At 50.6% G+C, this 14,257-nt stretch overlaps 6 protein-coding genes across 6 annotated transcripts; 2 read left to right on the forward strand and 4 right to left on the reverse strand.

The window, feature by feature from the left end:
- The first annotated feature begins 681 nt into the window (after positions 1-681).
- PPTG_08429 (hypothetical protein) lies at positions 682-2,069 on the forward strand. The gene has a single exon (XM_008902509.1). The coding sequence runs from the start codon at positions 729-731 to the stop codon at positions 1,935-1,937; it is 1,209 nt and encodes a 402-aa protein (XP_008900757.1). The 5' UTR covers positions 682-728; the 3' UTR covers positions 1,938-2,069.
- PPTG_08430 (hypothetical protein) lies at positions 2,055-3,089 on the reverse strand (the record flags this gene model as incomplete). The annotated part of the gene is made up of 1 exon (XM_008902510.1): positions 2,055-3,089. The coding sequence occupies one exon, from the start codon at positions 3,087-3,089 to the stop codon at positions 2,055-2,057; it is 1,035 nt and encodes a 344-aa protein (XP_008900758.1).
- Positions 3,090-3,677: 588 nt separating this feature from the next.
- Positions 3,678-4,852, reverse strand: PPTG_08431 (hypothetical protein; the record flags this gene model as incomplete). Its single annotated transcript, XM_008902511.1, has 3 exons — positions 3,678-4,228; positions 4,320-4,414; positions 4,482-4,852. 3 exons carry the CDS (start codon positions 4,850-4,852, stop codon positions 3,813-3,815), a joined length of 882 nt encoding a protein of 293 aa, XP_008900759.1. The 3' UTR covers positions 3,678-3,812.
- A 197-nt stretch (positions 4,853-5,049) lies between these two features.
- On the reverse strand, positions 5,050-6,012 carry PPTG_08432 (hypothetical protein; the record flags this gene model as incomplete). Its single annotated transcript, XM_008902512.1, has 1 exon — positions 5,050-6,012. One exon carries the CDS (start codon positions 6,010-6,012, stop codon positions 5,050-5,052), a length of 963 nt encoding a protein of 320 aa, XP_008900760.1.
- Positions 6,013-6,684: 672 nt separating this feature from the next.
- PPTG_08433 (hypothetical protein) lies at positions 6,685-8,021 on the reverse strand. Its single transcript, XM_008902513.1, has one exon. The coding sequence runs from the start codon at positions 7,815-7,817 to the stop codon at positions 6,825-6,827; it is 993 nt and encodes a 330-aa protein (XP_008900761.1). The 5' UTR covers positions 7,818-8,021; the 3' UTR covers positions 6,685-6,824.
- Positions 8,022-8,171: 150 nt separating this feature from the next.
- PPTG_08434 (hypothetical protein) lies at positions 8,172-13,876 on the forward strand. The gene has a single exon (XM_008902514.1). It carries the CDS (start codon positions 8,394-8,396, stop codon positions 13,644-13,646), a length of 5,253 nt encoding a protein of 1,750 aa, XP_008900762.1. The 5' UTR covers positions 8,172-8,393; the 3' UTR covers positions 13,647-13,876.
- Positions 13,877-14,257: the final 381 nt, after the last annotated feature.

Here is a 14,257-nt window from a genome sequence, read left to right on the forward strand (position 1 = left end):
TGAAGGAAACGCGCTTCACATCGGCCGCGGGAACAAAGAACACTTGGATAAATACCGAGCCCGAATCCAAAACGCGCAACAAGAGATGTCAACAATCAAGAACTTCCAAGGCCATCGTTCAGGAAGGCAGTGGCGAGCGTTCGCGAGAGCCAAGCGAGCGTTCCACTGCGCCACCGCCAAACTGAACAACTGCGTGAAGGAGATGCACTATCAAACGAGTGCGTACTTGACCAAGCACTATGACACGATTATTCTCCCAGTCTTCAACTCGAAGGACATGGTGAAAAAAAGCAGCGCGCGTAACCACACGTTCAACCGACTGCTCCTGGGCCTCAAACACTTTCAGTTTCGGAAGCTCTTGCAGGCAAAGTGCGAACTCATGGGCAAGTCACTGGTCGTTTGCTCAGAGATGTACTCTAGCCAAACGTGCGGTCGATGCTCCAAGCTTCACTTGAGACTCGGTAGTAGAGATGTATTTTCGTGCCCCCGTTGTGAACACGTTGCGGGTCGAGACGTCAACGCAGCTTTCAACGTCTTGCGATTTGTGTGCGCAGGATCTCTGTCGGTGAGTGCAATCCACCACTGACTCTACCGTTGCTACCAAATTTTATCTCGGGTTACGGCGAGAATCGACAGAGTTAGCTAGGAATAGTTAGCGTTTGTTAGGAAATCTGTAACGGAAGTAATTAAATTGTGTTAATTAATACTAAGCATTCGAATTCATTTTAATGGAAGTCCAGTACGCATTCCGGACCTACGTCCATGAAATTGCAGGGTCGCGTAGCACGCCTCTCCATCCAGTTCGCTATATCCCCCTACATATCATGACGCCCAGACTCCGTCTCGTTCTCGTTCTCGTTGTCACCGTGTTTACCTCGCTCGCAGCAGGTTTATCGGGTCCTGCGCTGTCGAAAGAGGAACTCTGTGCCTTCGATCGTGAAAGTGCTCGACAAGTGCTCGAAATGATCGAAGTAACGCCGGAGCCGGCGCTATACCACCACGAGACTGTCTACCCTCGCATCCTCTGCTTCGCGGTCAGCTACTCGGCTCAGCATCAGACCAGAGTTCGAGCTGTGGCGGAGACGTGGGGGCAACGTTGTGACAAGCTCCTCTTCTTCAGCAACATGAGCGATACGATTATCGTGGCCGCAGATACACCAGCAGAGCGCCGATTCGACGTCGTGCAACTTGATATCATCGCTGACCACGCCCATCTGTGGCTGCGGACCAGAGCTGCTCTAAAGTATTTGTATGATAATTTCCGGCACGACTACGACTGGTTCTACAAGTGCGACGACGACACGTACGTGATCATGGAGAATATGCGAGCTTACCTCAAGAGACCGGAGATTTTACAGCGATTCAATCGAGAGCCGATGCATATGGGTCACCGTTTCAATATGCCCATGAATATTCTCGATTTTTACATAAAAAATGAGACCCTACGATCGCTTTGGCATTCACGGTTCGACCGCATGGTCTACAACTCTGGAGGTGCGGGGTACATGATGAATCGACTGTACTTGGACAAATTTGTCGAATCCCTGCCCGAGTGGACGTGTCTACCGGACGAAGCTAGTGCCACGATAGCGGAGGATACCGGCGTGGCATTTTGTATGATGTGGAACGATGTATATCCTTGGGATACGCGAGATCATCGTGGTCGTGAGCGCTGGCATGCGTTCCCTCCACAGTTTTTATTCCCTACGTATGATGACCCGGACTTTTGGTATGTAAAGTATCACAACACAGTTGGAGGCGTGCGCTCACTATTAGACAGTGCTGCACCGGACAGCGTGGCTTTTCACTACGTACAACCACCGCTAATGCATCATTTCGAGCGCAGTTTGTATCTGTGTCGATCCGAACACGATGATATCGAAGCTTTCAACAGATATTACGGACTAGCAATCGGAGAACAGGTCATGGTAGTGTGACTCGTGACACTGCACTTAAAGAACCTGGCGAGTTCAAGAATTTTATATTGATATATATTTCTGGTCTAGATAATAGTCTAATGTACATGCGATTGTTTTCAAGGTGAGTCGAATCGATCAGCTTGGTACGAACGAAAGCGTCGTGATACTGCGAATCGGTTCATTGAGATTGGAGTTGAGCGCTATGCTCGCTACGGCAGGGGGGCAATAGCTCGTTATTAGGAGCACGAGTAACGGAGTGATGATGAAACTTACGACTGCGAGCCCGAAGCCAAACACAACAACCTTGCAGTTTGACGGAGGTAGATCGCGTCTATCCTCCGACAGGATTGCCGGTGATTGTGGTCGCTGGGTGCCGCGTATCGGGTGATTGCTGGAATCGAAAAACGAGTTTAAATCTTCGTCGGAGTCGAAGAAATCGTTCGAGTCCATTGCGAGATAAGTGACAGGAGGTCTTGTGTTCACCGTGGGGTGTCCTGGACCTCGACTGTTCATACCATTCCACCTCGTTGCAAATCCTAATGGTGTCCATCTTGCGAGATCAAACCAACCTGCAGTCACAACCGCAATAATTCCCTGCGTTACCAGCACTTCAACGAGTACATTGATTGCAGTTCTGGCTTCCTGTTCCTTCGTACCAATCAACTCTTCATCCTTCGAGTTCCAACTGAACTCGTATTGGCGATGGTAACTTCGTACAGTCACGACATCCATCGCAAAAATCGAGACAGACAGCAAACACGCAGAATAAACCACTGAAAACCGTAACAACCGCTTGAACACGAGCTTAGTTCGCGACCAGAACGGGATGCCCCGTGTGAAGCAGTCGGTGCATCCATGCGGTGCTGTGTCATTGCAACACGAGTGATTGATCGCCGCGTCGAAGAAAGAGAGCACGAGAATTAAGAAGCTTATCACCACGAAGTCCTGCACGATACCCAATAGTACTCCATAGATCCGTATCGGAGTCGTGTCGTTGTCTGGAGTCGTTGAGGCCTTAACGAGAGCACTGAGGTTGCTCAGTCGATACGTCGAGAAGAAGATGAGCTCCGCTATGTAGACGAAGAGCCAGCCGGCCCACGCGTGTCTGTTGATCTGTGCGTTGATTGTCATGTTGGCACTGCGTAGTGCCCATAGAGGCCCAGACCTCATGATCTACTTCTGAATGTGAAAATATACGAGTGGCCAGGGACTCATTGGATAAAGGCTTCGGATGCCGAGAAAGATATCATCCACAAGCGAGAACATCAAGTTTGCGCACATTGGACTCAGCCCTTGGTAGTTCAGCGCAAAGGAACTCATCTCACCAGAATCGTGCAAGCGACACGATGTGTTAAGTGGCAAAAGTGACAGTTACCCTGGACACACTTGTGTCAGTTGAAGTAAAGTAAACCACAAAAGTCTTCATCTTCCGCTGCTCGGGATCGCTAGCTTGAGACTTGCTCACGATCCCCTCGTGTTAAGATCTTGCTTATTTTCCATCTAAAGATACTACCAAAATGTTTTTTTTCGGATAAAATGCAGCTCCGGGCTTCAAGTTTAGACGCCCTCGCTGTCTCCACGTTAAGCTCTGTTGGACAACAATTGCGCCCGTTCTGTCAAAGCAGGACGATTGTCGTAACCTACAATTGACATAGTCCGCGACTCACTTCAAGTGTTCCGGATTCTGCACACCTGGCTGGTTTTCTCGTGGGTGTTTCTTCACGAGGCTCTCAATAGACCAACATCATTTTGCCCACAGTTCAGTTGGAACCCACGAGTAGCATTAGTAAGCCCCATTTCAATTGTTGCTTGATGAAATCAAACTTGATATTTAGAACGTCTTGGCATCTGAAACGAAAGGTACGACTGCTACACTAGAGCAATTGGCCACAACTAGCGGATCGAGACGTACGTAGGGATCTTCGAGCGAATGATAGCGAGTGCCTCCCTGCCACCATTACTCTCTAGAACAGCAAGCGTGTCCTCAACTTCGACACGCAATTGCTTGGTCAGGAGTTTGCGGTGGATCTGCTGGGTGAGCTTCGGGAGGTAAATGTTCATCTCACCCTCCACAAGATCCGACAGCAGACGCGTCGCCTCCAATCCCATGAGGAACGTGTCGTCATCCTTGGCCATAAGAGCTCCTCGTAACGGCACGATTACTTGACCAAGAATCGGGAGCGTCTTCTCACGAGCATCTTCCAGTTTCAAAAGCTCGCGAAATGTAGCGCGTGCGAGGAACACAAACGGGTGCTCAGTCTCCAAGAATCCCTCAGTGCACGTGATCAGTAGCGGGTCGTACGACAAGGCTGGGAAGTAGGCAAAAAGAGAGTTTTATAAAAAAAAAATCGTTAAGTAAAATAATAATACTTAAGTGTGTTGGAAGTCTACAGTACTTACTGTTGGGATCCTTTGTCCATTGCAGAGAATTGCGGATACTTCCATGGTTGATCCGGCATGGAATCGACCCAGCGTCGTATGCACTGGAAAAATTGCTGTCATGCCACTAAGATCCTTAGTTATTGCTAATAAATAACAAAACATACAAACCAACACGCTTACGTTTTGTGTTTCTTTTTTCCAGAGGTAAAAACTGAGGCTTGTTTATGCTTGTGCAACGTAGAAGATGGCAACGGATACGCAATCGTAGTTTTCTTCTCCACTTGTTGCGTAGCTGGGGATGCAGCACGCGTTAACGACTTGGCCGAGGACGGGGTTGTCGTGCGCTTCGATGGCTCCGTTTTCCTCTGGTTGGAATTGCTCGTGGGTGTTGATGACCGTGATTTCTCTCTGGAGTTGCTGGCTCGAGCTTGACTCGAGCGACTGCCACTTCTGCTGCTACTGCGGCTACTGTTGTTACTATCCTCCCTCTTGTCAGTCTTAGCATTGTTGCCACGATCGGAAGCCGTCTTAGACGCCACAATCGGAGCCATGACTTACAGGTTTTCTCTTCGTTACCTTACTTAATAAAAAGATGAGCATTTTCCACTCCGACGGCCTCGCTATTCATAGCGAGAACGCGTTACCCCTACTGCCACTGCAACGTTCAGCAGTTAAACGCTATTCTCACTAATATTCACATACATGCAGCTAAATCTATCCAGACAACCCCTTAAATTTCCCCTATGACTCAAAGGTTCCAGGAGCGATAGTAGTAGAATTCCTCGTCAGCAGTGTCGTAGTAGTTGACCCATCCGCTGCCGTCCGGCTCCGAGTTGGCAAAGTGTTCTTTCAGCACCAACTTGACGTTCTTGCCACGCTCGCGTTGCGTGATCTTCAGTCGAAAGTTGACTTCGTTGCAGTTGGTCGGCACCGTCACGACCAACTCGTCTTTATCAACGTAGAATCGGCCAGTGTAGACACCCTTACGTTGGCTGCGGATGTGCGACTCAACCTCATGCGGAGCCTTAAACAGCATGCCGTACAGCACCGTCCCGTCCCGCTGAAACGAGAAGTAGCGGTAGTAAATGCACTTCAAGATCGTTCCCGGTACGATCTCCGTCCACATACTGAGCTCCGGTTTCTTATAGTACGAAACCTTGAGCCAATAGAACCCGTTGTAGCGCACACGTGGTCTGTCGTGGAACATGTCGAACCACGTGGGGAAGCGACGTAACCCGAATTTATTGCGAGCAGCGGCGGCGGCTGCTCTCGGGTTCTGTATGGGGAAGATACGTCGACAAAGCGACTCAAAGAGCACCTCTGATCGTGCTACCTGCAGCAATCTCTTGCACGAGCACGTGCAGGCTCCGATGGTATCTTCGTCGAGCCATTTGAGGATGTCGATGAGCAGAATGTCGGCAAAGTTCAGGAGCTTGTGGTCTTCATTAGGGTTCTCTTCTTCTTCCTCATCGTCTTCTTCGGATTCTTGGGGCTTTGTCGGTGCTACAGTGCTGGGAACTCGACTGTAATGGGCTGTGTCGACCTCATCGTCGTCTCCACTGTCCTCTTCTTGCCGTTTCTCCACCGGTTTATGGTCGTTTGAGCTCGTTCCAAGTCGCAATTGAGCTATTTGAGCCCGTGCTTGTTCTTGGCGACGTTGCTGGTCTTCGGACTGCAGGATTTCGGCCATAAAATCGGGTCTAAAGTACATTCAAACGATCGTTTAGACTGGGTTTGAACGCGTTTTAGTATGAACTTTCTAGTGCAGAATGTACTCGAGAGACTCCTGAAGTGCCGCCTGGAGCGCTTCCTCATCAGCGTCGCGGTGAGCCGAGCCCTTGACGGCGGCGACGTCCTCGCGATGCGGAGCCATGAGGTCACTGCGTTGCCGAAATTCCAATTGTGAATCAGACGGTCGTTAGAACCTCCAATCCTGTGAAACACGGTATCAGATAATGCGGGATCATGTTAAAACGGCACGAACATTCCAAGACAGTTCTCAGTGGCTAAAAGCCTGGCGATAAACGCTTTTTTTTTTTTTTTTAAACAAAGAAAAACTCCTTTTGCTTTTTACATTCAGGAAAAAGGACGCTCAGCCATGACAAGAATTACACGTAAAGGGATACGCTTCTTGGTGCGATGCACAATGCCCTCTCACTCTCAATAACCTAGCCTACAGGTCATGCACAGTAGATTGTAGTAAGCGAAACCAGTATTTTGCCTTACAATGAATGAAACGTAGGGTAATTCGGATGGAGCGCCTTCACAATTGTTCACTCGGGAGATGCAGTGACCTCTCACCATATGATCGTCAAGCTCTCGCCCTCGGTTCGTCAAAAGTTTTGGCTGAAGACAACACAGGAAGAACAAAGTAAAAATAGAGCAGATATCCTCAATCTCGGCTAGAGGGAGTCTACCTTTCAAATTGCGACTGGTCAAGGCAAAACATACATGAAACTACTGATCAATTACTTTGCAGTATTTTCAACTAGTGTAGAAAAAAAAGAGGCTCGTAGGATTCCACTACGGATTACCACCGGCACCAAACCCTCCGGCGCCGAAAGCACCACCGTTCATTCCTCCGACGCCACCAGGACCGCCGAAACCACCCGCTCCAGCACCGCCGTTCATTCCACCGAAGCCGCCAAGACCGTTGCCACCGAAGCGCCCGTTAATTCCGCCCATGCCACCGCCAAATTGGCCACCGAGTCCTCCGAACTGACCACGTCCAATGCCACCAGCTCCAGCCAGCCCACCAGCACCGGCAAAACCTCCTGCGCCAGCAGCACCAGGACCAGCAAAACCACCTGCACCAGCTCCGTTACCAGCAGGACCGGCATCGGCACCGGTACCAGCATCGCCAACACCAGCTCCACCTTGAGGAGCCCCGGGGCCATTGCGAACTGGTCCGCCATTTGGCCTCGTCGGAGCGGGCGTCACAGGCCCGCCGCCGTTGGTGGGTCTGCCATTGGCAGCTCCACCGTTAACAGGCCCGGCGTTGGCAGCTCCACCGTTGACTGGTCCTGCTCCCGCCGCACCTACCACCCCAGCACTCGGAGCACCGACACCACCTGCACCAGCCATAAATCCATTGGTAGTCGTGCCAGCTCGACCGATTGCAGCACCGTTGCCTGCCGCAACACCTCCTAAGCCGCCCATACCTCCGCCGAAACCAAGTTGGTTGCCGGCCCCAAATCCACCACTGAGTTGACCAAAGCCACCGCCAGCATTATTACCAACCTGGTTAAAACCGCTAGCCCCTCCGCCGAACTGACCAAGACCACCCGCGCCGGCACCACCTCCGAAGCCGCCCATTCCTCCACCGAATCCGTTAGCACCTCCGCCCAAACCACTCATTCCACCTCCAAAGCCATTGCCGCTACCACCAGCAGCACCGAATTGCTCACGACCACGCGGCATGGGGCCCATACGTACAGGACCACGAGGTCCTTGCGCGAGAGCGTAGCCGTTGGTGAAGGCGATTGCGGTAATTGCGAGTGCGAGGCGAGTCGTCATAATGATTGTGTTGGTTGTTGCAATGAAGACTGAGATGACTTGAGCTGGAGACAGGAAAACCGAAAGTGAGAGTCCCGAAGTTCCATGGACAAAGGGATGGCTAAGTGTCTTTTGCTGTGGTTAAGGTCAAGAGAATCCGCTCGATCCATCGATCAATCTTCGCTGTAGTCTCTTCATCGAGTTGAATTTCAACTTGTCAAGTTATTAATAATGCCAATAATAAACTATACTATTAGAAATTAAAAATATTATAAAGTTATTTATCTTTTTAAATTGTTTAGTTTTGAACAAATTATTTAAAAAATATAATTCGTTCAAAACAATTTCGTACTTATACGAGCTATTACGCTACCACCTTCATCCTCACACAAAGTGAGCCGCACAGCGTCGCTTCAAGCAGCTTGGAGGCAGATCCGCGTCCTTCTCAGTGCACCCCCCGCGCTCTCTTGCTGCATTTAATCCATAGCGCCCGATATTCTATCGACTTATCTACCTTATTCGTCGCTGTTGGATTTCTAAATCGCTCTGTAGGTGACGTAATCCGTTGTCTTCAGGTAGCTATCCACTAGCATCCATATGGTGCGGAAGACCGCATCCTGGAGGACACAAGTGGAAGCTCGAGATGTCCGTCAGCTTCATGCTACAGGAAAGGACGTAGTTGTCCCTCTCGTGCTCTGGAACGAGCCACCGCAAGTGGAAGTGTCCTCCTTACACGTCCCCCAGCTCCCTATCTCCCAGCCAAGCCAGAACTCGTCCATCTTCGCCACCGAGGAGGACAGAGAGACGACCAACGACGAATCCACTCGCACCCAATTATGTGTATTTGCAGGCACAGTGGACGGTCTTGTCCTCTACTGGAGATTCGAGGTGGACACTGTAGCACAAGTCAACTTACTCGTCTTTCCCGGCATTGACGGTGATGGATACCCCGTTGTAGGCATCGTGAGTGGGACAGATGAGTGGGGACAGAGCACGTTGATCTCAGCCACGAGGGACGGCGCAATAGCGAAATGGCAGCTACCCAATGGGGCCTGTGCAGAAGCTAACGCGTCTCTAGCTAAAGAATTGACACCGCTCTTGGGCCTCGAGATGCTGGGAAACAGACGATTTGCAGTAGTAGTGAGTGAGGAATCGAGACTTATGGTGCTGGATACGTGGAGAATGCAGCTTCTGTATTGTATGGACACTGCGCAGGAACAGATCCGACGCAGTATCGCAGTTGGGGAGCTGCGAATGCCACAGCCGAAGTCAGCGAGGACCAAACTGATTCGATCGAGTAGTGGAGGGATTGAAACAGGCTACAGACCGCCAAATGAGCAGATAATGACTGACAGTCCGTCAGCAGGTGGAAGACAGTCAATGACAGCTGGATCGCCAGATACGAGACGAATTGCTACGTTTTTATCGCCCAATGGAGCTGCAGAACATCGATGGGATGCAGTGGTGCTTTCGCTGGGAGCAGAGGGACTCGTCAAGTGTTTTCTGTGGACTCAACCTCGAGGTGCTACAAGTGGAACACCGTTTGGTGTCAGTGAAGGCGGCGGCTCGGCGAGTGTGGCGTGGGGATTCCGCTGGGTACAACGTAATAGCTGGGTGATCTCATGGGCGGACGAAGCGGAGGATATCACTTGTTCCCAGAGCACATCGCTGAAGGACGGAGACAATATGAACCCGCAGACTGCTCTTATGGGCTCGATCAAGAGCAGCTATTTCCCGTTATCTGTGCACGTTTCTCCGGATTCCTCATGCGTGCTTCTCATCTGGAAGACCAGGTTCGCTATACTCAAGCGGAATTGGTTGTGTCCATTAGAGATAAGCAGTGACAATCAACCAAGCACTAAACCATTCGGAAAGCCAAGACCCAATACTGTCGTTGGGACCTGCCGTATTACGCCGTCAGAGTTTGTACGACAGGCAGCTACAACTTACAGTAACAAGTGGCTTACTTCGTGCAGTAGTGGAACTGCGTACTGGGAGAATGGCGAGTTCTTGGAAGACGGAAATGTCATTTTGTGGACCAATACGGGCCACGTTTTCCAGTTTTCGACAACCGATGCTTCGACAAAAAATGCTGGGAAGTTTTTCATCTTTACGAAAGATCAAGATCAATTGGTGCCACGATCCGACTCAAAAATGCTGCGTGTAATTGACAAGGCTATGTATGTTACTTCAATGGATCGATGCAATTGCTGTGATGACAAAAGTAAGCAAACAAAGCCGAAGAAGGCGATGTCTTTGCTGACGGGACGACAACAGCATCCAGGATATACAGTCTGTATGAAGACTGGCTCTTCGAATTCAATAGTGGAGATAGTACACATGTGCCGCCGAGGAACGCTTGGACTCTGGACGATGTCAGCCGGACGGATGTCATCAATACGCAAGATATTGAACGTGGATAATATTGTTGTCCCTAGAGTGGCACTAGCAGAACGGGTGCGTTTTCACTCTCTAACGGATGGATTTGAAGCCGCTGCGATTGCTGCGCAGGGAGGTGAAGCGTGTCTGTCTTCACAACACCGTGGTTTCTTAACGCATTTTATACTTGGACGGAATGACACCCAAACATCATCGACGTATGAAGTGGTTAGACGAGCTGGAATGCGTCGGAAGCGTCAGCAACTTAACGATGGACCAACAAGTTTGAATAGTGGAAGTGGAGGATCAATTACAAGTACTGCGGCCGCGGTAATGGCAAATAACGTTAATGTATTAGCCACTGCATTGGCGCCTATTACGGTACGAGGAGCACGAGGTGTTGGAGGCGAGTCCAGACAGCCTGACGATGATGTAAGCGAACAACGAAAAGCAGATCTCTTATCCTATCGATACTTGCTGGATATACCTACTATCGCCAAAGGATTCTCAGATGGAATGCTACACATTGGATTGCTAAGTCAAGAGCACTTGCCGAGTAAAAGTGGAGACACAGAAGGAAATGCAGTAACACTACTGTCGTGCCACTCAGGACGAATAACGGCGCTTGCGCACTGCTTTTGGGGCAGTGGGGCTTCTTCAATCTCTCCCTCAGCAGCTAACAACACAAGCCAATCCTCCATGGAAGAGACATACGTCGCAACGGAGCGAAATCCGTTCTACAAGTCGCGCTTTCGTGATCACTCGTTAGGACAAAATCGGCATCACAGCGGAGAACGCACCCCTCGAAATTTGCTAACGATAGACACATCGAGCGATTCTGCGTCGAACAATGGGTTTATCCGAGTTCCTCCAAGTAATCCTCATCCTTCGATTAACTTCTTCGTGTTTAGCGGCGGCACGGACGGCGTTCTCCGAGTGATCGAGCTAGTTCTCTACCGTTCAAACGGATTGGTCCAGCACGCAGCAAGATTGTTGCAAAAGTTTCACAACCATCGCGGACCCATCCAGCAGATCAGTGTTTCACCGCTTAAGAGAGGAGCTATGGGCGATGACGGAGAGGATTTGGACACTGAACATCCTGACAGATTGGTTGCAACAGTGGGGATAGATCGCAAAATTGTAATTTATGCACCTCAGTACTCGATACCCAGCTCAAGTCGACCGACAGACTGCTGTAGTGTCGAGTGGGAGTGCGTATTAGAGTTGGCGGAGCATGGAGACAGAATCTGCAACCTGGAGTGGCATCTGGACCGTGGACTGCTTCACGTCGAATGCGAAGATCGGATGGTGTACGTATGGAGTATCGACACTGGCATTCTGGAGCGTATAGTTCCATGTGCACTACTCTACGGGGGAGGCAATGCGTCAGTTGAAAAGACTACAGTCGGATCGGACACTGTCGGTTGTTCACTCGCTGAGAACTCCACGTTGTTTATCGGCAGTGCAGCCGTACAACTCATCGAGTTCGCCATCCTTCGAAGTGCTGAACAGCTCAAGAAGAACTGGACAAGTTACTATTCATCAATCCGTCAGAACAGTGATACGGCCGTCATTATCCGTGAGAACGATCTGCCTTCAGTGTATGCGACGGGCTCGATGGAGTTGTTCATGCTGTCCTTACTGCTGTCGTGGGGTGTCACTCCTGCTATTGATCAATCATGTCAGACAATCTTAGGCATAGAGCCAGCACATGCGCTCTACTCGTGTGCACTGCAAGACTTCATTTCGGGGGCGTTGACTATTCCAGTTCCATGGACTACACGACCATCAGCTGCCGTTATTGAGGCTGAAGTTCGAGATTCAGTGCCTGCGTTCGCTCGGAATTGGCAGCACTCGTCAGCGCTGTCCGCTAGCATAGCGCTTGGGGTCGTATCGCTCTGTATGAGCTGCATGGAGTATAAGCATTCCAGATCTGGCAACGGTAGCACGTCGCCTGCAAACAAGGAAGAGTTCCAAGTTCTGTGGAGTCAACTGATCACGCAGCACTCCGTTGTACTTCCAGAGAGCGTCGCGCAGTTCCGAGAACCAGCGCTAGAGGAACTTGCAGCATTCGGGTTCGACTCGTGTGAGTACACGCAACTAGCGGCCCGTACTCTATTAAGTGGAGTGATCAAGCGTCTTCCTCCAGCCGAGAAAAGTATATTATCTGCCGAATACTCCGCAAAACTTCATTGGGAAATGGTGCGTTTGGAGACCGAGACGGGAAGCTCTTTCCTCGGAACGGTGGGCAGCGTTGGAGCCAGTGGCGGCGCAAGTTCGAGTGCTCAACCAAGTGGGAATAGTGCAAACGGGGGTGGTGGTAGTGCCAGTGCAGCCAACGACTCAACCGCGATGTCCTTCTCTCTAGTGGTTGAAAGACTGGGCTCACTTGTGCTTCTGATGAGTATGATTGGCACGTATTTTCCTGGTGAGATCTCACCGGCCAGTGCGCGTGAAGTGTGTGATGTACTGGTATTCCTACTCAAAGCACCGGAACGATTCGTGGCTTCTGTATCGGCTGAGCTGCTTACGAAGGGCCTGATGTTATTCCGACCCCATCTCGTGGATTTATCATCGCTTATAGTGCAGCTCTTGTTGGTTGATATGCGTGAGAAACAGCGCAGTCAGAGTGACGACAGTGAATGTGTTCCACCCGGCCCAGGAGGCTCTCTATCCGACTTTAACGAAGGTGGAACTGGTGGGAGTAATGCGGCCATGAGTCTGTTAGTGGAGGTTGGAGCCTATGAGTCGGCGTTCGTCCTCGGATTACTACAGCAAGAGATGCACAATCACGACCGGCCACCCGGTTTCCATGAAAGTATCTTGCTGTACATGATGGAGCTGATTAATACGCACTACCTGCTCATGTGCCGGCATCTTCCGGCGTTCGTAGACACGATCATGGCGTGTCTGGATCCCACAAAACCAGAGCGACGTCGACGGTGTCTACCGCTGAGTACTCGCTGTCTACACAGTCTGGTTCGGCGGTTCCCCATGGTTGACTTCCACAAGGAAACGCAGCGCTTGGCGTTAGGTACAATGGAGGCAGTGATCGTCATCTACGACCTACGTACGGCCACGAAATGGCGCGTCCTGGACGGCCACACCTCGGCCGTCTCGGCTGTTCGCTTCCGCTCTGATGGACAAGTTTTGGTGTCGTATGCAGCTCGTGACGGTAGCGTCCGGTGGTGGAACAGCGGCAATGCTGGTCTGTTCGGTGGTATGCTCAAGATGCACCAGTCCTGTCTCAAAGAACACAAACTGGCAGCATTGAAGGAAAGTGCGAATGGAGGCGCGCCATCTTCGACCGGAGGAGCGAGTGCCGGTCTCAAACAGATTATCCAGACGTGTCGATTCAACTTCCTCACGCGCAAAGAGAACCCTGACGGTAGTAGCGGCAACTCGGAACAACCCAAACACATTCTACGACTCACTCGTGAAGACGCCAGCCAAGTGCAGTTCCTCCTGTAAGACAGCAAGGCCAGTTCAGGTTGTTGGTAAAGGGCGGAAACTTCAGGGCTTCATCGCATGGTGATTGAAAGTTGATGCACGAGATCCGTCACTTTGATGAAGAGAATATGGTCAAATGTGACCGATAGATTAATAAGTTTCTACTGTAGTATTGACTACAGAGAATGGCACTCCGTTACAGATCTCCTAACAAACGCTACCTATTCCTAGCTAACTCTGTCGATTCTCGCCGTAACCCGAGATAAAATTTGGTAGCAACGGTAGAGTCAGTGGTGGATTGCACTCACCGCCAGAGATCCTGCGCACACAAAGCGCAAGATGTTGAAAGCTGCGTTGACGTCTCGACCCGCAACGTGTTCACAATGGGGGGCACGAAAATACATCTCTACTACCGAGTCTCAAGTGAAGCTTGGAGCATCGACCGCACGTTTGGCTAGAGTACATCTCTGAGCAAACGACCAGTAACTTGCCCATGAGTTCGCACTTTGCCTGCAGGAGCTTCCGAAACTGAAAGTGTTTGAGGCCCAGGAGCAGCCGGTTGAACGTGTGGTTACGCGCGCTGCTTTTTTTCACCATGTCCTTCGAGTTGAAGACTGGGAGAATAATCGTGT

This window comes from Phytophthora parasitica (assembly GCF_000247585.1).
Source record: "Phytophthora parasitica INRA-310 unplaced genomic scaffold supercont2.14, whole genome shotgun sequence".
NCBI lineage: Eukaryota > Oomycota > Peronosporomycetes > Peronosporales > Peronosporaceae > Phytophthora > Phytophthora nicotianae.

Coding starts and splice junctions, on each gene's coding strand:
- PPTG_08433 (XM_008902513.1), bottom strand. CDS start 7,817: ATGACGACTCGCCTCGCACTCGCAATTACCGCAATCGCCTTCACCAAC.
- PPTG_08434 (XM_008902514.1), top strand. CDS start 8,394: ATGGTGCGGAAGACCGCATCCTGGAGGACACAAGTGGAAGCTCGAGAT.
- PPTG_08429 (XM_008902509.1), top strand. CDS start 729: ATGGAAGTCCAGTACGCATTCCGGACCTACGTCCATGAAATTGCAGGG.